This window comes from Anomaloglossus baeobatrachus, chromosome 1 (assembly GCF_048569485.1).
Source record: "Anomaloglossus baeobatrachus isolate aAnoBae1 chromosome 1, aAnoBae1.hap1, whole genome shotgun sequence".
Taxonomy (NCBI): domain Eukaryota; kingdom Metazoa; phylum Chordata; class Amphibia; order Anura; family Aromobatidae; genus Anomaloglossus; species Anomaloglossus baeobatrachus.
The window spans coordinates 941,069,120-941,090,796 of NC_134353.1; the positions used below are offsets into that span (position 1 = coordinate 941,069,120).

Sequence of the window (21,677 nt, forward strand, 5' to 3'; positions counted from 1 at the left end):
CCAGGGCATGGACGCAGGGGAATGGTCCCTTCACCCGGACGTGTTTCAGGAAATCTGTCGCCGATGGGGAAGGCCGGACGTCGACCTAATGGCGTCCCGGCACAACAACAAGGTCCCAACCTTCATGGCACGGTCTCGCGATCAAAGAGCTCTGGCGGCAGACGCCCTAGTGCAAGATTGGTCGCAGTTCCGGCTCCCTTATGTGTTTCCACCTCTGGCACTCTTGCCCAGAGTGCTACGCAAGATCAGATCCGATTGCAGCCGCGTCATACTCGTCGCCCCAGACTGGCCGAGGAGGGCGTGGTATCCGGATCTGTGGCATCTCACGGTCGACCAACCGTAGGCACTACCAGACCGACCAGACTTACTGTCCCAAGGGCCGTTTTTCCATCGGAATTCTGCGGCCCTGAACCTGACTGTGTGGCCATTGAGTCCTGGATCCTAGCGTCTTCAGGATTATCCCAAGGGGTCGTTGCCACCATGAGACAGGCTAGGAAGCCCACGTCCGCTAAAATCTACCACAGAACGTGGAGGATATTCTTATCCTGGTGCTCTGCTCAGGGAGTGTCTCCCTGGCCATTTGCATTGCCTACCTTTCTATCTTTCCTGCAATCTGGGTTAGAAAAAGGTTTGTCGCTCGGCTCCCTTAAAGGTCAGGTCTCGGCGCTATCCGTATTTTTTCAGAGGCGTTTGGCACGCCTTCCTAAGGTGCGCACGTTCCTACAGGGGGTTTGCCATATCGTACCCCCGTACAAGCGGCCGTTAGATCCATGGGATCTGAACAGGGTACTAGTTGCCCTCCAGAAGCCGCCCTTCGAGCCTCTGAGGGAGGTTTCACTTTCTAGACTATCACAGAAAGTGGCTTTTCTGGTAGCGATCACATCTCTTCGGAGAGTGTCTGAGCTGGCAGCGCTGTCATCCAAGGCTCCCTTCCTGGTCTTCCACCAGGACAAGGTAGTGCTGCGCCCCATTCAGGAGTTTCTCCCGAAGGTGGTATCCTCTTTTCATCTTAATCAGGATATCTCTTTGCCTTCGTTTTGTCCTCATGCAGTTCATCGGTATGAGAAGGATTTACATTTGTTAGATCTGGTGAGAGCACTCAGAATCTACATTTCCCGCACGGCGCCCTTGCGCCGTTCGGATGCACTCTTTGTCCTTGTCGCTGGTAAGCGCAAAAGGTCGCAGGCTTCTAAGGCCACCCTGGCTCGATGGATCAAAGAACCAATTCTTGAAGCCTACCGTTCTGCTGGGCTTCCGGTTCCATCAGGGCTGAAGGCCCATTCTACCAGAGCCGTGGGTGCGTCCTGGGCATTGCGACACCAGGCTACGGCTCAACAGGTGTGCCAGGCAGCTACCTGGTCGAGTCTGCACACTTTCACCAAACATTATCAGGTGCATACCTATGCTTCGGCGGACGCCAGCCTAGGTAGAAGAGTCCTGCAGGCGGCAGTTGCCTCCCTATAGGGGAGGGCTGTCTTGCAGCTCTATCATGAGGTATTCTTTACCCAGCCAGGGACAGCTTTTGGACGTCCCAATCGTCTGGGTCTCCCAATGGAGCGCCGAAGAAGGGAATTTTGTTACTTACCGTAAATTCCTTTTCTTCTAGCTCCTATTGGGAGACCCAGCACCCGCCCTGTTGTCCTTCGGGATTTTTGGGTTTTTTCGGGTACACATGTTGTTCATGTTGAACGGTTTTTCAGTTCTCCGATGTTACTCGGAGTGAATTTGTTTAAACCAGTTATTGGCTTTCCTCCTTCTTGCTTTTGCACTAAAACTGGTGAGCCAGTGATCCCACTGGGGGTGTATAGCCAGAAGGGGAGGGGCCTTACACTTTTTAGTGTAATGCTTTGTGTGGCCTCCGGAGGCAGTAGCTATACACCCAATCGTCTGGGTCTCCCAATAGGAGCTAGAAGAAAAGGAATTTACGGTAAGTAACAAAATTCCCTTCTTCTACGCTTCGTGATAGGAGACGACCATCTTCAGTTCGTAGCTCTGCCATTTGGTCTGGCGACAGCCCCACGGGTGTTCACCAAGGTCATGGCGGCAGTAGTAGCAGTCTTGCACTCTCAGGGACACTCTGTGATCCCTTACTTGGACGATCTTCTTGTCAAGGCACCCTCTCAGGAGGCATGCCAACTCAGCCTGAATGTGGCACTGGAGACTCTCCAGACTTTCGGGTGGATCATCAACTTCTCAAAGTCAAACCTGTCACCGACCCAATCACTAACGTATCTTGGCATGGAGTTTCATACTCTCTCAGCGATAGTGAAGCTTCCGCTGGACAAGCAGAGGTCACTACAGACTGGGGTGCAGGCTCTCCTTCAAAGTCAGTCGCACTCCTTAAGACGCCTCATGCACTTCCTCGGGAAGATGGTGGCGGCAATGGAGGCGGTTCCGTTTGCGCAGTTTCATCTGCGCCCACTTCAATGGGACATTCTCCGCCAATGGGACGGGAAGTCAACATCCCTGGACAGGAAAGTCTCCCTTTCCCAGACGGCCAAAGACTCTCTGCAGTGGTGGCTTCTTCCCACCTCATTATCACAGGGAAGATCCTTCCTACCACCGTCTTGGGCGGTGGTCACGACAGACGCGAGTCTGTCAGGGTGGGGAGCAGTTTTTCTCCACCACAGGGCTCAGGGTACGTGGACTCAGCAGGAGTCCACCCTTCAGATCAATGTTCTGGAGATCAGAGCAGTGTATCTTGCCCTACTAGCCTTCCAGCAGTGGCTGGAAGGAAAGCAGATCCGAATTCAGTCGGACAACTCCACAGCGGTGGCATACATCAACCACCAAGGGGGGACACGCAGTCGGCAAGCCTTCCAGGAAGTCCGGCGGAATCTGATGTGGGTGGAAGCCACGGCCTCCACAATATCCGCAGTTCACATCCCCGGCGTAGAAAACTGGGAAGCAGACTTCCTCAGTCGCCAGGGCATGGACGCAGGGGAATGGTCCCTTCACCCGGACGTGTTTCAGGAAATCTGTCGCCGCTGGGGAAGGCCGGACGTCGACCTAATGGCGTCCCGGCACAACAACAAGGTCCCAACCTTCATGGCACGGTCTCGCGATCACAGAGCTCTGGCGGCAGACGCCTTAGTGCAAGATTGGTCGCAGTTCCGGCTCCCTTATGTGTTTCCACCTCTGGCACTCTTGCCCAGAGTGCTACGCAAGATCAGATCCGACTGCAGCCGCGTCATACTCGTCGCACCAGACTGGCCAAGGAGGGCGTGGTATCCGGATCTGTGGCATCTCACGGTCGGCCAACCGTGGGCACTGCCAGACCGACCAGACTTACTGTCCCAAGGGCCGTTTTTCCATCGGAATTCTGCGGCCCTGAACCTGACTGTGTGGCCATTGAGTCCTGGATCCTAGCGTCTTCAGGATTGTCCCAAGGGGTCGTTGCCACCATGAGACAGGCTAGGAAGCCCACGTCCGCTAAGATCTACCACAGAACGTGGAGGATATTCTTATCCTGGTGCTCTGCTCAGGGAGTGTCTCCCTGGCCATTTGCCTTGCCTACCTTTCTTTCTTTCCTGCAATCTGGGTTAGAAAAAGGTTTGTCGCTCGGCTCCCTTAAAGGGCAAGTCTCGGCGCTATCCGTCTTTTTTCAGAAGCGTCTAGCACGACTTTCTAAAGTGCGCACGTTCCTGCAGGGGGTTTGTCATATCGTACCCCCGTACAAGCGACCGTTAGATCCATGGGATCTGAACAGGGTGCTAGTTGCCCTCCAGAAGCCGCCCTTCGAGCCTCTGAGGGAGGTTTCACTTTCTCGACTATCACAGAAAGTGGCTTTTCTGGTAGCGATCACATCTCTTCGGAGAGTGTCTGAGCTAGCAGCTCTGTCATCCAAGGCTCCCTTCCTGGTTTTCCACCAGGACAAGGTAGTGCTGCGCCCCATTCAGGAGTTTCTCCCGAAGGTGGTATCCTCTTTTCATCTTAATCAGGATATCTCTTTGCCTTCTTTTTGCCCTCATGCAGTTCATCGGTATGAGAAGGATTTACATTTGTTAGATCTGGTGCGAGCACTCAGAATCTACATTTCCCGCACGGCGCCCCTGCGCCGTTCGGATGCACTCTTTGTCCTTGTCGCTGGTAAGCGCAAGGGGTCGCAGGCTTCTAAGGCCACCCTGGCTCGATGGATCAAAGAACCAATTCTTGAAGCCTACCGTTCTGCTGGGCTTCCGGTTCCATCAGGGCTGAAGGCCCATTCTACCAGAGCCGTGGGTGCGTCCTGGGCATTGCGTCACCAGGCTACGGCTCAACAGGTGTGCCAGGCAGCTACCTGGTCGAGTCTGCACACTTTCACCAAACATTATCAGGTGCATACCTATGCTTCGGCGGACGCCAGCCTAGGTAGAAGAGTCCTGCAGGCGGCAGTTGCCTCCCCGTAGGGGAGGGCTGTCTTTGCAGCTCTAACATGAGGTATTTCTTTACCCACCCAGGGACAGCTTTTGGACGTCCCAATCGTCTGGGTCTCCCAATGGAGCGCCGAAGAAGAAGGGAATTTTGTTACTTACCGTAAATTCCTTTTCTTCTAGCTCCTATTGGGAGACCCAGCACCCGCCCTGTTGTCCTTCGGGATTTTTGGTTGTTTTTCGGGTACACATGTTGTTCATGTTGAACGGTTTTCAGTTCTCCGACGTTACTTCGGAGTGAATTTGTTTAAACCAGTTATTGGCTTTCCTCCTTCTTGCTTTTGCACTAAAACTGGTGAGCCAGTGATCCCACTGGGGGTGTATAGCCAGAAGGGGAGGGGCCTTACACTTTTGAGTGTAATGCTTTGTGTGGCCTCCGGAGGCAGTGCTATACACCCAATCGTCTGGGTCTCCCAATAGGAGCTAGAAGAAAAGGAATTTACGGTAAGTAACAAAATTCCCTTCATTTCGTCCATCAACCAGGTGTTGGATCTCTCTCCCCCGCCTCCACCTGTAGAGGAGTCGGCTTCTCAGCAGGAGAAACACCAATTTCGATTCCCCAAACAAACGCGCAATACGTTTTTTGATCACTCTAACTTCAGGGACGCTGTCCAGAAGCCCAGAGCGGTCCCGGACAAGCGTTTTGCTAAAAGGCACTCCGACACGCGTTATCCCTTTCCACCTGAAGTCGTTAAGGGCTGGGCTCACTCTCCCAAGGTGGATCCTCCAGTCTCTAGATTGGCTGCTAGGTCCGTTGTGTCTGTTGCCGATGGCTCATCCCTGAAGGATGCCACTGACAGACAGACAGAGCTCTTGGTGAAGTCTATCTATGAGGCCACGGGCGCGTCTTTCGCCCCGGCCTTTGCGGCTGTGTGGGCTCTCCTAGCAATCTCGGCATGTCTGACTGAGATTAATGCTGTCACACGGAATTCTGCTCCGCATGTGTCTTCCTTGACCTCTCAGGCATCAGCTTTTTCGTCCTACGCCATGAACGCCGTCCTGGACTCCACTAGCCGTACGGCTGTAGCATCTGCTAACTCCGTGGCAGTCCGCAGGGCCATGTGGCTGCGCGAATGGAAAGCAGACTCGGCTTCCAAAAGGTTCTTAACTGGTTTGCCTTTTTCTGGCGATTGTTTATTTGGCGAACGATTGGATGAGATTATTAAGGAATCCTCGGGAAAGGACTCCTCCTTACCCCAGTCCAAAGCTAAGAGACCTCAGCAGAGAAAAATCCAATCGAGGTTTCGGTCCTTTCGTCCCTCCGCCAAGCCCCAATCCTCTTCGTCCAACCGGCCGGAGAAAGGCCAGAGGAACTCCTATGCGTGGCGGTCCAAGTCACGCCCCCAAAAGGCCGCAGGAGGCACTGCCTCCAAGATGGCCTCCTCATGACTCTCGGCCTCACCTAGCCACATCCTCAGTCGGTGGCAGGCTCTCCCGCTTTGGCGACGCCTGGTGGCCACATGTTCAAGACCGGTCGATGAGAGACATTCTGTCTCATGGTTACAGGATAGAGTTCAGCTCCCGACCTACGGCTCGTTTCTTCAGAACCTCCCCACCCCCCGCACAGGCCGAAGCACTTTTTCAGGCAGTGGACGCTCTAAAGATGGAAGGAGTTGTGATTCCCGTTCCCCTTCAGGAACGTGGTCGCGGATTTTACTCCAACTTGTTCGTGTTGCCAAAAAAGGACGGGTCATTCCGTCCCGTTCTGGACCTCAAGCTACTCAACAGACATGTGAGAACTAGACGGTTTCGGATGGAATCTCTCCGCTCGGTCATCGCCTCGATGTCACAAGGAGACTTCCTAGCATCGATCGACATCAAGGATGCTTATCTCCATGTGCCGATCGCACCCGAACATCAACGTTTCCTGCATTTCGCCATCGCGAACACCTCCAGTTCGTGGCATTGCCTTTCGGCCTGGCGACAGCCCCACGGGTTTTCACCAAAGTCATGGCATCCGTCGTGGCGGTCCTGCACTCTCAGGGCCACTCGGTGATTCCCTACTTAGACGATCTCCTAGTCAGGGCCCCTTCTCGGGTGGCGTGTCAACAAAGCCTTACCGTCGCTCTGGCGACTCTCCAGCAGTTCGGGTGGATCATTAATTTCCTGAAATCCAAGTTGACACCGACCCAATCACTGACTTACCTCGGGATGGAGTTTCATACCCAGCCAGCGTTAGTCAAGCTACCGCGGGACAAACCGCTTTCTCTGCAGGCGGGGGTGCAATCACTTCTTCGGAGTCAGTCACACCCCTTAAGGCGCCTCATGCACTTCCTGGGGAAAATGGTTGCAGCTATGGAGGCAGTGCCGTTCGCGCAATTCCATCTACGGCCACTCCAATGGGACATTCTTCGCAAATGGGACAAGAGTGCGGCTTCCCTCGACAAGAACATCTCTCTTTCCCTTGCAACCAAAACATCACTTCAGTGGTGGCTCCTACCCACATCTCTGTCTCGGGGAAAATCCTTCCTACCCCCAACCTGGGCCGTGGTCACCACGGACGCGAGCCTGTCAGGTTGGGGGAGCAGTTTTTCTCCACCACAGGGCTCAAGGAACCTTGACTCCGATAGAATCGTCCCTTCAGATCAATATCCTGGAGATAAGGGCAGTGTATCTAGCCCTATTGGCTTTCCATCAGTGGCTGGAGGGCAGACAGATCCGAATCTAGTCGGACAACGCCACTGCCGTCGCCTACATCAACCACCAAGGCGGCACTCGCAGTCGTCAAGCCTTCCAGGAAGTCCGGCGGATTCTGCAGTGGGTGGAAGCCACAGGCTCCACCATCTCCGCAGTTCACATCCCGGGCGTAGAAAACTGGGAAGCAGATTTTCTCAGTCGTCAGGGCATGGACGCGGGGGAATGGTCTCTTCACCCAGACGTGTTTCGAGAGATCTGTCGCCGCTGGGGAACGCCGGACGTCGATCTCATGGCGTCACGACACAACAACAAGGTCCCGGCCTTCATGGCACGGTCTCAGGATCACAGAGCTCTGGCAGCGGACGCTTTAGTCCAGGATTGGTCGCAGTTTCGACTGCCTTATGTATTTCCCCCTCTGGCGATGCTGCCCAGGGTACTACGCAAGACCAGGTCCGACTGCCGTCGCGCCATTCTCGTCGCTCCAGACTGGCCGAGGCGGTCGTGGTATCCGGATCTGTGGCATCTCACGGTGGGTCAACCGTGGGCACTTCCAGACCGCCCAGACTTGCTGTCACAAGGCCCGTTCTTTCCATCTGAATTCTGTGGCCCTCAACCTGACTGTGTGGCCATTGAGTCTTGGCTCCTAGCGTCTTCAGGGTTATCTCAGGATGTCATTGCCACCATGAGACAAGCCAGGAAGCCAACGTCCACCAAGATCTATTACAGGTCTTGGCAAATCTTCTTATCCTGGTGCTCTGATAACGGTTTTCCTCCATGGCCGTTTGCCTTACCCACATTCCTTTCATTCCTACAATCTGGAATGGACAAGGGTTTGTCCCTCGGCTCTCTCAAGGGCCAAGTATCGGCGCTATCCGTGTTTTTTCAAACGCGTCTAGCCAGGCTTCCGCAGGTCCGCACGTTCCTGCAGGGGGTTTGCCACATGGTTCCACCTTACAAACGTCCGTTGGAACCTTGGGATCTTAACAGGGTGCTAACGGCTCTTCAAAAGCCGCCTTTTAACATAGGGGTCTATGAGCCACCCCTCACCCCCCTCCATTGAGATGAGTGACAGCTGTCTAATAATTCTTATCACGGATTGATCGGATCTAGGACCAAAATCCTCTCCTTTCTTTCTCTCCCCCCTTTCCTATTGTCTCTTAAACCCTCTAACTTTAATTTTGGAACTGAAGTTCAAGATTCTAGCTCCCCCCTCTTTCTATTCCTTGTTCCTTTGAACTTGTTGTTAAAAATGTTGCAGCTTAATACAGAAACCGGGCTACTAAATTAATTCGGACTTCCCCAGTATCCGATGGTTCAATCTATTACACGAGTAACTCGAGTCATAGAGTTAAAACGGGAAGCAGCTGATGCGAATGTTATTGTATTAGTTAAGACTGTGATTTCTGTTGTATGTGAATTATCTTCTTTTGCTTCAATAAACAAAACATTAAAACAAACAAAAGCCGCCTTTTGAGCCGCTGCGGGATGTCTCTCTCTCCCGTCTTTCTCAGAAGGTGGTCTTCCTGGTGGCAGTCACATCACTTCGGAGAGTGTCTGAGCTTGCAGCGCTGTCATGCAAAGCCCCCTTCCTGGTTTTTCACCAGGATAAGGTGGTTCTGCGTCCTGTCCCGGAATTTCTCCCTAAGGTGGTATCCCCTTTTCATCTAAATCAGGATATCTCCTTGCCTTCCTTTTGCCCTAATCCAATTCACCAGTGTGAGAAGGATTTGCACTCTTTGGATCTAGTGAGAGCACTCCGGTTCTACGTGTCTCGCACGGCGCCCCTGCGCTGTTCAGATGCGCTCTTTGTCCTTGTCGCTGGCCAGCGTAAGGGCTCTCAGGCTTCCAAGTCAACCTTGGCTCGGTGGATCAAGGAACCGATTCTCGAGGCCTACCGTACTTTTGGGCTTCCGCTCCCTTCAGGGCTGAAAGCCCATTCTACCAGAGCCGTGGGTGCGTCCTGGGCATTGCGGCACAGGGCTACGGCTCAGCAGGTGTGTCAGGCAGCGACGTGGGCTAGTCTGCACACTTTCACGAAGCACTATCAAGTGCATACCTATGCTTCGGCAGACGCCAGTCTAGGTAGGCGAGTCCTCCAGGCGGCGGTTGCCCACCTGTAAGAGGGGGCCGTTTTCGGCTCTTTTTATTGAGGTATTGCTTTACCCACCCAGGGACTGCTCTTGGACGTCCCAATTGTCTGGGTCTCCCAATGGAGCGACAAAGAAGAAGGGAATTTTGTTACTTACCGTAAATTCCTTTTCTTCTAGCTCCTATTGGGAGAACCAGCACCCGCCCCTGTGCCCTTCGGGCTGGTTGTTCTTTTGTGTACACAGGTTGTTGATGTTGAATTGTTCTTTTGGTTCATGGTCTTCAGTTCTCCGAACATCCTTTGGATTGAATTTACCCTAGACCAATTGATAATTTTCTCCTTCCTGCTTTTGCACCAAACTGAGGAGCCCGTGATTCACGGGAGGGTGTATAGGCAGAGGGGAGGGGTTACACTTTTTAAAGTGTAATACTTTGTGTGGCCTCCGGTGGCAGAAGCTATACACCCAATTGTCTGGGTCTCCCAATAGGAGCTAGAAGAAAAGGAATTTACGGTAAGTAAACAAAATTCCCTTCATTTTTTTATATATATTTTTTTTTATATATATATACTTTTTTTATATATCTATATATATATATATAATATATTTTTATATATATATATATATATAATATATATATAATTTATATTTTCTTTGTCGCTCCATTGGGAGACCCAGACAATTGGGTGTATAGCTTCTGCCTCCGGAGGCCACACAAAGTATTACACTTAAAAGTGTAAAGCACCTCCCCTTCTGCCTATACACCCCCCCCCGTGCATCACGGGCTCCTCAGTTTTTATGCTTTGTGCGAAGGAGGCACACATGCACGCATAGCTCCACAATTTAGTCAGCAGCAGCTGCTGACTATATCGGATGGAAGAAAAGAGGGCCCATAACAGGGCCCCCAGCATGCTCCCTTCTCACCCCACTCTGGTCGGCGGTGTTGTTAAGGTTGAGGTACCCATTGCGGGTACATAGGCAGGAGCCACATGCTGTTTTCCTTCCCCATCCCTTAAGGGCTCTGGGTGAAGTGGGATCCTATTCGGTCTCCAGACACTGGGACCGTGCTCCCTCCGCAGCCCCTGGGGAATCTGCTGGACAGGAGCCGGGTATCGTCAGGGACAAGGCCCTGCTACTGTGAGGTACTGTGTCCCCTTGGGGACGGCGCATGGAGCGCTTGTGTTATACACGCTGCAGCACTGCTGGGTGTGTTGGTGCGCCGGGACTACCGCGCTGGCCGCGCTTGTTTGCCGGCCGCGCTTATAACTTTAGTCCCCGGCTTCTGCGGCCTAGTACCACATACTCCCGCCCCCCCGGCCTGCCAGTCAGGGGAAGGGAGGGACGCTGCACTGGACGTCAGCGCTGAGGGCTGGAGCATACTTTGTATCCTCCTCCCCCCTCACTGAGCACAGTGGGGCACCAGATTCCCGCACTTTCTAGGGCACGCCCACGGCCCCCTCCTCCTCACAGAACGCCGGCAGCCATTCCTGTCATCACTTCTGACGCTGGAGAGGAGAGACAACACGGCTCTGGGAGGCCCAGGCAGGGAATCTGGTGGTCACACAACCGCTTTGGGCGGTCGGTAAGCCGCACCTGTTACTAGGTGCTGGCCCCCCTGGGTGCCGAAGTTTATATATATATATATGCTTATAGGCTATACATATACTCTGTACGGTCGCACTGTTGGTTTTTGGCTATATACCCTCCCGGATTGTACTCTGAGGAGACAACAGCATGTCGTCCGCAAAAAGCAAGGGTGCCAAAGCACAGGCTTACTTTGCAACCTGTACCTCATGTGCGGCTATGCTACCGGCAGGTTCCACCTACCCTCATTGTGTACAATGCTCGGCCCCTGCGGCACTTACTCAGCCGGAGCCTCTGCCACTGGTGGCCCAGGTGGAACCACCTGCTACCACTGTCCAGGTGACAGGGACGGAGTTTGCAGTATTCGCTGACAAACTTTGAGTCTATGGATAAATGGTCTGCTAAGATACTAGAAGCCTTGCAGTCCAGACCGGTAACACAGGCCCCGGGCACTGTAAAATCATTGACCCCAGGCCCCCCTCGGTTGGAGCAGCAAAGTGCTCCTGGGGTGACTCATAGGTCCCAAGGTGAGGTCTCCGACACGGACCGCAGTCCCAGACCGCCTAAGCGGGCTCGCTGGGAGCTTCCCTCGACTTCATCACACTGCTCAGGGTCTCAGCAGGAGGACTCTCTAGAGGATGAAGCGGAGGTGGCAGATCAGGATTCTGATCCTGAGGTCGCTCTCAACCTAGATACACCTGAAGGAGACGCCATAGTGAATGACCTTATAGCGTCCATCAATCAGGTGTTGGATCTTTCTCCCCCAGCTCCTCCAATTGAGGAGTCAGCTTCTCAGCAGGAGAAATTCCGTTTTAGGTTTCCCAAACGTACAATGAGTACGTTTCTTGATCACTCCGACTTCAGAGAGGCAGTTCAGAAACACCGAGCTTGTCCAGATAAGCGTTTTTCTAAGCGCCTTAAGGACACACGTTATCCCTTCCCCCCCTGACGTTGTCAAGGGCTGGGCTCAGTATCCCAAGGTGGATCCTCCAGTCTCCAGACTGGCGGCCAGATCCATAGTTGCAGTGGAAGATGGGGCTTCACTCAAAGATGCCACTGACAGACAGATGGAACTCTGGCTGAAATCCATCTATGAAGCTATCGGCGCTTCCTTTGCTCCGGCATTCGCAGCCGTATGGGCACTCCAAGCTATCTCAGCTTGTCACTCGCAGATTAATGCAGTCATACGTGTCTCTGCTCCGCAAGTGGTGTCCTTAACCTCTCAGGCGTCGGCATTTGCGTCCTACGCCATTAATGCTGTCCTGGACTCTGTGAGCCATACGGCGGTAGCATCCGCCAATTCGGTGGCAGTCCGCAGGGCCTTGTGGCTACGTGAATGGAAGGCAGACTCTGCTTCCAAAAAGTTCTTAACCGGTTTGCCACTTTCTGGCGACCGCCTGTTTGGTGAGCGATTGGATGAAATCATTAAACAATCCAAGGGAAAGGACTCATCCTTACCCCAGTCCAAACCAAACAGACCTCAACAACGGAAGGTACAATCGAGGTTTCGGTCCTTTCGGCCCGCGGGCAGGTCTCAATTCTCCTCGTCCAACAGGCCACAGAAGGGTCAGAGGGACTCCGATTCATGGCGGTCTAAGTCACGTCCTAAAAAGACCGCCGGAGGAACCGCTCCCAAAGCGGCCTCCTCATGACTTTCGGCCTCTTCAAACCGCATCCTCGGTCGGTGGCAGGCTCTCCCGCTTTTGCGACGCCTGGCTGCCACAGGTACAAGACCGATGGGTGCGAGACATTTTGTCTCACGGTTACAGGATAGAGTTCAGCTCTCGTCCTCCGACTCGTTTCTTCAGAACATCTCCGCCCCCCGAGCGAGCCGACACTCTTCTTCAGGCAGTGAGCACTCTGAAGGCAGAAGGAGTGGTGATCCCTGTTCCTCTTCAGCAACAGGGTCACGGTTTTTACTCCAACTTGTTTGTGGTGCCAAAAAAGGACGGATCTTTCCGTCCTGTTCTGGACCTAAAACTGCTCAACAAACACGTAAAAACCAGGCGGTTCCGGATGGAATCGCTCCGCTCCGTCATCGCCTCAATGTCCCAAGGAGATTTCCTAGCATCAATCGACATCAAAGATGCTTATCTCCATGTACCGATTGCACCAGAGCATCAGCGCTTCCTGCGTTTCGCCATAGGGGACGAACACCTTCAGTTCGTGGCACTGCCTTTCGGCCTGGCGACAGCCCCACGGGTTTTCACCAAGGTCATGGCAACAGTGGTAGGAGCCCTACACTCTCAGGGACACTCGGTGATCCCTTACTTAGATGATCTGCTTGTCAAGGCACCCTCTCGAGTGGCATGCCAACACAGCCTGGACATTGCTCTGGAGACTCTCCAGAGATTCGGGTGGATCATCAATTTCCCAAAGTCAAATCTGACACCGGCCCAATCACTGACATATCTCGGCATGGAGTTTCATACTCTCTCAGCGATAGTGAAGCTTCCGCTGAACAAACAGCGTTCACTACAGACAGGGGTGCAATCTCTCCTTCAAGGCCAGTCACACCCCTTGAGGCGCCTCATGCACTTCCTAGGGAAGATGGTGGCAGCAATGGAGGCAGTTCCTTTTGCGCAGTTTCATCTGCGTCCACTTCAGTGGGACATTCTCCGCAAATGGGACAGGAAGTCGACGTCCCTCGACAGGAACGTCTCCCTTTCTCAGGCAGCCAAAGCCTCCCTTCGGTGGTGGCTTCTTCCCACTTCTTTGTCGAAGGGGAAATCCTTCCTACCCCCATCCTGGGCGGTGGTCACGACGGACGCGAGTCTGTCAGGGTGGGGAGCGGTCTTTCTCCACCACAGAGCTCAGGGTACCTGGACTCAGCCGGAGTCCTCCCTACAGATCAATGTTCTGGAGATAAGGGCAGTGTATCTTGCCCTAAAGGCGTTCCAGCCGTGGCTGGAAGGCAAGCAGATCCGAATTCAGTCGGACAACTCCACCGCGGTGGCATACATCAACCACCAAGGCGGAACACGCAGTCTGCAAGCCTTCCAGGAAGTCCGGCGGATTCTGCTGTGGGTGGAAGCCACAGCCTCCACCATATCCGCAGTTCACATCCCGGGCGTAGAAAACTGGGAAGCAGACTTTCTCAGTCGCCAGGGCATGGACGCAGGGGAATGGTCCCTTCACCCGGACGTGTTTCAAAAGATCTGTTGCCGCTGGGGGATGCCGGACGTCGACCTAATGGCGTCACGGCACAACAACAAGGTCCCGGCATTCATGGCACGGTCTCAAGATCACAGAGCTCTGGCGGCGGACGCATTAGTTCAGGATTGGTCGCAGTTTCAACTGCCTTATGTGTTTTCTCCTCTGGCACTGCTGCCCAGAGTGTTACGCAAGATCAGGTCCGACTGCCGCCGCGCCATCCTCGTCGCTCCAGATTGGCCGAGGAGGTCGTGGTACCCGGATCTGTGGCATCTCACGGTGGGCCAACCGTGGGCACTACCAGACCGACCAGACTTGCTGTCTCAAGGGCCGTTTTTCCATCTGAATTCTGCGGCCCTCAACCTGACTGTGTGGCCATTGAGTCCTGGATCCTAGCGTCTTCAGGGTTATCTCAAGAGGTCATTGCCACTATGAGACAGGCCAGGAAACCAACGTCCGCCAAGATCTACCACAGGACGTGGAGGATATTCTTATCCTGGTGCTCTGATCAGGGTTTTACTCCCTGGCCATTTGCCTTGCCCACTTTTCTTTCCTTCCTTCAATCCGGATTGGAAAAGGGTTTGTCGCTCGGCTCCCTTAAGGGACAAGTCTCAGCGCTCTCTGTGTTTTTTCAGAAGCGCCTAGCCAGACTTCCACAGGTACGCACGTTCCTGCAGGGGGTTTGTCACATAGTCCCTCCTTACAAGCGTCCGTTAGAACCCTGGGATCTGAACAGGGGTGCTGATGGCTCTTCAGAAACCACCGTTCGAGCCAATGAAGGATATTTCTCTTTCACGCCTTTCGCAGAAAGTGGTCTTCCTAGTAGCAGTCACATCACTTCGGAGAGTGTCTGAGCTAGCAGCGCTGTCATGCAAAGCCCCTTTCCTGGTGTTTCATCAGGACAAGGTGGTTCTGCGGCCGGTTCCGGAATTTCTCCCGAAGGTGGTATCCCCCTTTCATCTCAATCAGGATATCTCTTTACCTTCTTTTTGTCCTCATCCAGTTCACCAATGTGAAAAGGATTTGCACTTGTTAGATCTGGTGAGAGCACTCAGAATCTACATTTCTCGTACGGTGCCCCTGCGCCGCTCGGATGCACTCTTTGTCCTTGTCGCTGGCCAGCGTAAAGGGTCACAGGCTTCCAAGTCAACCCTGGCTCGGTGGATCAAGGAACCAATTCTCGAAGCCTACCGTTCTTCTTGGCTTCCGATTCCCTCAGGGCTGAAGGCCCATTCTACCAGAGCCGTGGGTGCGTCCTGGGCTTTGCGGCACCAGGCTACGGCTCAGCAGGTGTGTCAGGCGACTACCTGGTCGAGCCTGCACACTTTCACGAAACACTATCAGGTGCATACCTATGCTTCGGCAGATGCCAGCCTAGGTAGGCGAGTCCTGCAGGCGGCGGTTGCCCACCTGTAGGAAGGGGCCGTTTTTTATGGCTCTATTACGAGGTATTGGTTTACCCACCCAGGGACTGCTTTTGGACGTCCCAATTGTCTGGGTCTCCCAATGGAGCGACAAAGAAGAAGGGAATTTTGTTTACTTACCGTAAATTCCTTTTCTTCTAGCTCCAATTGGGAGACCCAGCACCCGCCCCTGTTCCCTTCGGGCTGTTGTTCTTTGTGTACACATGTTGTTCATGTTGAATGGTTTTCAGTTCTCCGAACTTCCTTCGGATTGAATTTACTTTAGACCAATTTATTAGTTTTCCTCCTTCCTGCTTTTGCACCAAAACTGAGGAGCCCGTGATGCACGGGGGGGTGTATAGGCAGAAGGGGAGGGGCTTTACACTTTTAAGTGTAATACTTTGTGTGGCCTCCGGAGGCAGAAGCTATACACCTAATTGTCTGGGTCTCCCAATTGGAGCTAGAAGAAAAGGAATTTACGGTAAGTAAACAAAATTCCCTTCTTTGTATATATATATATATATATTATATCGGTAATTTTTTTATTTTTTTTTTATTCCAGTTGGATATGCAGCGAGGAGTTCACGGGAGGCTGATGGATAATTCCACCAGCGTGCGAGAAGCAGCCGTGGAGTTACTGGGACGTTTTGTGCTCTGCAGACCTCAGCTCGCTGAGCAGTATTATGAAATGCTTGTAGAGAGGATACTGGTATGTGTCAGCGAGTGCACGTAAAATTTCATTGAGGCACCTGTTTGTCTTGAACTGTCCTACAATAGCTAAATTAGGCTCATTCCCAAAAGCTTTCAATCTTCTTTTTTTTTTTTCTTGTACTGTGTGTCTTCATATACTCACCGATCGCCGTCTTCCCCGGTTTTAACCCCTTAGTGACGGAGCTAATTTTCACCTTAATGACCAGACCAAATTTTGCAATTCTGACCAGTGTCACTTCATGAGGTTATAACTCTGGAACGCTTCAACGGATCCCGGTGATTCTGAGAGTGTTTTTTCGTCACATATTGGACTTCATGTTAGTACCAAATTTAGGACAATATTTTTTGCGTTTATTGAAGAAAAAAATTGAATATTGGCAAAAATTTTGAAAATTTAGCAATTTTCAACTTTTGAATTTTTATACCGTTAAACCAGAGATTTCTGTGACACAAAATAGTTAATAAATAACATTTCCCACATGTCTACTTTACATCAGCACAATTTTGGAAACAAAATTTTTTTTTGTTAGGAAGTTAGAGGGGTTCAAAGTTTATCAGCGATTTCTCATTTTTACATCAAAATTTACAAAACCATATTTTTAGGGACCACATCACATTTGAAGTGACTTCAATAGGCCTAGATGACAGAAAATACCCAAAAGTGACACCATTATAAAAACTGCACCCCCCAAAGTACTCAAAACCACATTCAAGAAGTTTATTAACCCTTCAGGTGCTTCACATGAACAAAAGCAATGTGGAATGAAAAAAAGCAAAAATTAAATTTTACCTAAAAATGTTGCTCTAACCCAAATTTATTCACTTTTAGAAGAACTAACACAACAAAATGGACCCCAAAACTTGTTCCCCACTTTCTTATGAGTGCGCCGATACCCCACATGTGGTCAGAAACCTCTGTTTGGACAAATGGGAGGGCTCGGAACAGAAGGAGCAATATTTGAATTTTGGAAAGCAAATTTGGCTGAAATAGATTGCGAGCACCATGTTGCATTTACAGGTCCGCTAAGGTACCTAAACAGAAGAAACCCCTCACAAGTGACACCATTTTGGAAACTAGACCCCTCAAGGCTTCTATCTAGGGGTATAGTGAGCATTTTAGATCCACAGGTACTTCACAGATTTTGTTAACGTTACGTTGTCATATTGAAAATTTTAATAATTTTCTCAAAAATGTTGCTTTAGCATCAATTTTCTCACTTTTTCAAGAGGTAATTCCAAAAATTTGACCTCAAGGTTTGTTAACCACTTTTTTATGAGCGCGGTGATACCTCACATGTGGTCTGAAACCTTTGTTTGGACAAATGGGAGGGCTTGGAACGAAAGGAGCAATATTTGAATTTTGGAAAGGAAATTTGGCTGAAAAAGATTGCGGGCACCATGTCACATTTGGAGGACCCCTAAGGTACCTAAACAGCAGAAACCCCACACAAGTGACCCCATTTTGGAAACTAGGCCCCTCAAGGAATTTATCTAGATGTTTGGTGAGTACCCTGAACCCCCAGGTGCTTCACAGAATTTCTTTTTCGCTCCTAATTGGGAGACCCAGACAATTGGGTGTATAGCTACTGCCTCCGGAGGCCGCACAAAGTACTACACTTAAAAGTGTAAGGCCCCTCCCCTTCTGGCTATACACCCCCCCGTGGGAGCACGGGTCCCTCAGTTTTTGCTTTGTGCGAAGGAGGTCAGACACGCACGCATAGCTCCACTGTTTAGTCAGCAGCAGCTGCTGACTATGTCGGATGGAAGAAAAGAGGGCCCATACAGGGCCCCCAGCATGCTCCCTTCTCACCCCACTTTCTGTCGGCGGTGTTTGTTAAGGTTGAGGTACCCATTGTGGGTACGGAGGCTGGAGCCCACATGCTGATTCCTTCCCCACCCCCATTAGGGCTCTGGGTGAAGTGGGACTTTACCGGTCTCCAGGCACAGGAGACCGTGCTCCATCCACAGCCCCTGGAGAAGCCGCTGGATATGGAGCTGAGTATCGTCAGGGACATGGCCCTGGTACTCTGTGTCCCCGTGCATACGCGCGCACACCGCAGCATTGCTGGGTGTGTTAGTGCGCCGGGGACATCAGCGCTGCTGCGCTTGTGCCATTTCCTCACTACAGCTCGGCTGAGTGGGTAGACCAGGGCGAACGGTCGCGCCGGCCGCTGGGGTCAGTTGCACTGTGACACGGCTGGGACTTGTGGTGCGCCGGGGACTTCCGCGCTGGCCATGCATATATCTCGGCCGCGCTTATTACTACAGTCCCCGGCTTTTGCGGCCTAGTTCGTCTCGTGCCCGCCTCCGCACCTGCCAGTCAGGAGGAGGGCGGGACGCTGTACAGAGCATCAGCACTGAGGGCTGGAGTCTTTTTTACATACTCCAGCCCTCACACTAGGCACAGGGGGACGCAGTTTCCCGCACTTTTGTCTGTGGCACGCCCACGGTCCGCCCCTCTTCACAGGACGCCGGCAGCCATTCCTGCCTGCACGCTGAGCTGCAGAGGGGAGACGGGGAGACCCAGACACGGGATTCTACGGCCTCATACCCGCTGTTCAGCGGGCGGTAAGCAGCCCTCAAGGGCTCTCCCCCACTTGTGCCGTTTTGTGTACCTGGTATTTTGTGTTTGCAAATACTGACACTGTACGGTCGCTGGTGTTCTCGGCTATATACCCTCCTAGATTACAAGGAGGCAACAGCATGTCGTCCGCAAAACGCAAGGGTGCCAAGGCACAGACGTTATATGCTGCCTGTACCGCATGTGGGGCTGCTCTACCGGCAGGTTCCACTGACCCCCATTGTGTGCAGTGCTCGGCCCCTGTGACACTTGCACAGCCGGGGCCTCTGCTAGACGTGACCCAGGGTGTACCACCTGTGAATGCTGTCCAGGTGACCGGAACGGAGTTTGCAGCTTTTGCTGACAGATTGTCTATGACTATGTCTAAAATTCTTGAAACATTGCAGTCTAGACCAGTGACTCAGACCACGGACACTGTTGAATCATTGCTCCCTGGTCCCCCTCAGCTGGAACACTTCCGGGCTCCGGGGGGGTCACACGCACCCCAGGGTGACGTCTCTGACTCGGACGACAGTCCCAGACACCCTAAACGGGCTCGCTATGAGGGGCCCTCAACTTCGTCTCACTGGTCAGGATCCCAGCGGGACGACTCTCTGTGTGATGAGGCGGATGTAACTGACCAGGATTCTGATCCTGGGACCGCTCTCACTCTGGATACACCGGATGGTGACGCCATAGTGAATGATCTTATAGCGTCCATCAATAAGATGTTAGATATTTCTCCGCCAGCTCCTCCTGCGGAGGAGTCAGCTTCACAGCATGAGAAATTCCATTTCAGATATCCCAAGCGTAAATTAAGCTCTTTTCTGGACCACGCTGACTTTAGAGACGCAATCCAGAAACACCACGCTTATCCTGATAAGCGGTTTTCCAAACGGCTTAAAGATACACGCTATCCTTTCCCCCCTGACGTGGTCAAGGGCTGGACACAGTGTCCCAAGGTGGATCCTCCAATCTCCAGGCTCGCAGCTAGATCCTTAGTTGCAGTAGAAGATGGAGCGGCACTTAAAGATGCCACTGATAGACAGATGGAGCTCTGGTTGAAATCCATCTATGAAGCTATTGGAGCGTCGTTGGCGCCAGCATTCGCAGCCGTATGGGCACTCCAAGCTATTTCAGCTTGGCTTACGCAAGTCGACTCAGTCACACGTACATCTGCTCCGCAGGTGGCACCATTGACCTCTCAAATGTCTGCATTCGCGTCTTACGCGATTAATGCTGTCCTAGACTCTACGAGCCGTACGGCGGTGGCGTCAGCCAACTCCGTGGTTTTACGCAGAGCCCTATGGTTGAGAGAATGGAAGGCAGATTCTGCTTCCAAGAAGTGCTTAACCAGTTTGCCTTTTTCTCGTGACCGATTGTTTGGTGAGCGTTTGGATGAAATCATTAAACACTCCAAGGGTAAGGATTCATCCTTACCTCAACACAGACAAAACAAACCCCAACAAAGGAGGGGTCAGTCTGGTTTTCGGTCCTTTCGAGGCTCAGGCAGGTCCCAATTCTCCTCGTCCAAAAGGACTCAAAAGGATCAGAGAGGCTCAGATTCTTGGCGGACTCAATCACGCCCAAAAAAGACAGCAGGAAGAACCGTTACCAAGACGGCTTCCTCATGACTCTCAGCCTCCTCTCTCCGCATCCTCGGTCGGTGGCAGGCTCTCCCGCTTTGGCGACATTTGGCTGTCACAGGTCAAAGACCGTTGGGTGAGGGACATTCTGTCTCACGGGTACAGGATAGAGTTCAGCTCTCGTCCTCCAACTCGTTTCTTCAGAACTTCTCCACCGCCCGACCGGGCCGATGCTCTGCTGCAGGCGGTGGCCGCTCTAAAGGCGGAAGGAGTGGTGACTTCCGTTCCTCTTCAGGAACAAGGTCACGGTTTTTACTCCAATTTGTTTGTGGTGCCAAAGAAGGACGGGTCGTTTCGTCCCGTCCTGGATCTAAAGTTGCTCAACAAACACGTAAAAACCAGGAGGTTCCGGATGGAATCTCTACGCTCCGTCATCGCCTCAATGTCTCAAGGAGATTTCCTAGCATCAATAGACATCAAAGATGCTTATCTCCACGTACCGATTGCGCCAGAGCATCAGCGTTTTCTACGCTTCGTTATAGGAAGCGAACACCTGCAGTTCGTAGCGCTTCCTTTCGGGCTGGCAACAGCCCCTCGGGTCTTCACCAAGGTCATGGCAGCAGTAGTAGCAGTCCTGCACTCGCAGGGTCACTCTGTGATCCCGTATCTGGACGATCTGCTGATAAAGGCACCCTCTCAAGAGGCATGCCAACACAGTCTGAACGTGGCACTGAAGACTCTCCAGAGGTTCGGGTGGATTGTCAACTTTTCAAAGTCAAATCTAACCCCGACCCAATCACTAACATATCTTGGCATGGAGTTTCATACTCTCTCAGCGATAGTGAAACTTCCACTGGACAAGCAGTGCTCGCTGCAGACAGGGGTGCAATCTCTTCTTCAGAGCCAGTCGCACTCCTTGAGGCGCCTCATGCATTTCCTAGGGAAAATGGTGGCAGCAATGGAAGCAGTCCCTTTCGCGCAGTTTCATCTGCGCCCTCTACAATGGGACATTCTCCGCCAATGGGACGGGAAGTCGACGTCCCTCGACAGGGATGTCTCCCTCTCTCAGACAGCCAAGGACTCTCTCCGGTGGTGGCTTCTTCCCACCTCATTGTCAAAAGGAAGGTCGTTTCTACCCCCATCCTGGGCGGTGGTCACGACAGATGCGAGCCTATCCGGGTGGGGAGCAGTGTTTCTTCACCACAGGGCTCAGGGTACGTGGACTCAGAAAGAGTCCACCCTTCAGATCAATGTTCTGGAAATCAGAGCAATTTTTCTTGCCCTGCGAGCCTTCCAACAGTGGCTGGCAGGCAAGCAGATCCGGATTCAGTCGGACAATTCCACAGCGGTGGCGTACATCAACCACCAAGGGGGAACACGCAGTCGGCAAGCCTTCCAGGAAGTCCGGCGGATTCTGACGTGGGTGGAAGACACAGCATCCACCATATCCGCAGTTCACATCCCAGGCGTGGAAAACTGGGAAGCAGACTTTCTAAGTCGCCAGGGCATGGACGCAGGAGAATGGTCCCTCCACCCGGACGTGT

The 21,677-nt window shown here is 52.5% G+C and overlaps 1 protein-coding gene across 3 annotated transcripts in view; it reads left to right on the forward strand.

Moving 5' to 3' along the window:
- Positions 1 to 21,677, forward strand: part of NIPBL (NIPBL cohesin loading factor) — a 400,749-nt gene that overhangs the window by 242,208 nt on the left and 136,864 nt on the right. For all 3 annotated transcript variants that reach the window (XM_075328597.1, XM_075328583.1, XM_075328589.1), the window contains exon 29: positions 15,839 to 15,985. In XM_075328597.1, the coding sequence (XP_075184712.1) occupies positions 15,839 to 15,985 (147 nt within the window). The remainder of the gene's footprint in view (positions 1 to 15,838; positions 15,986 to 21,677) is intronic.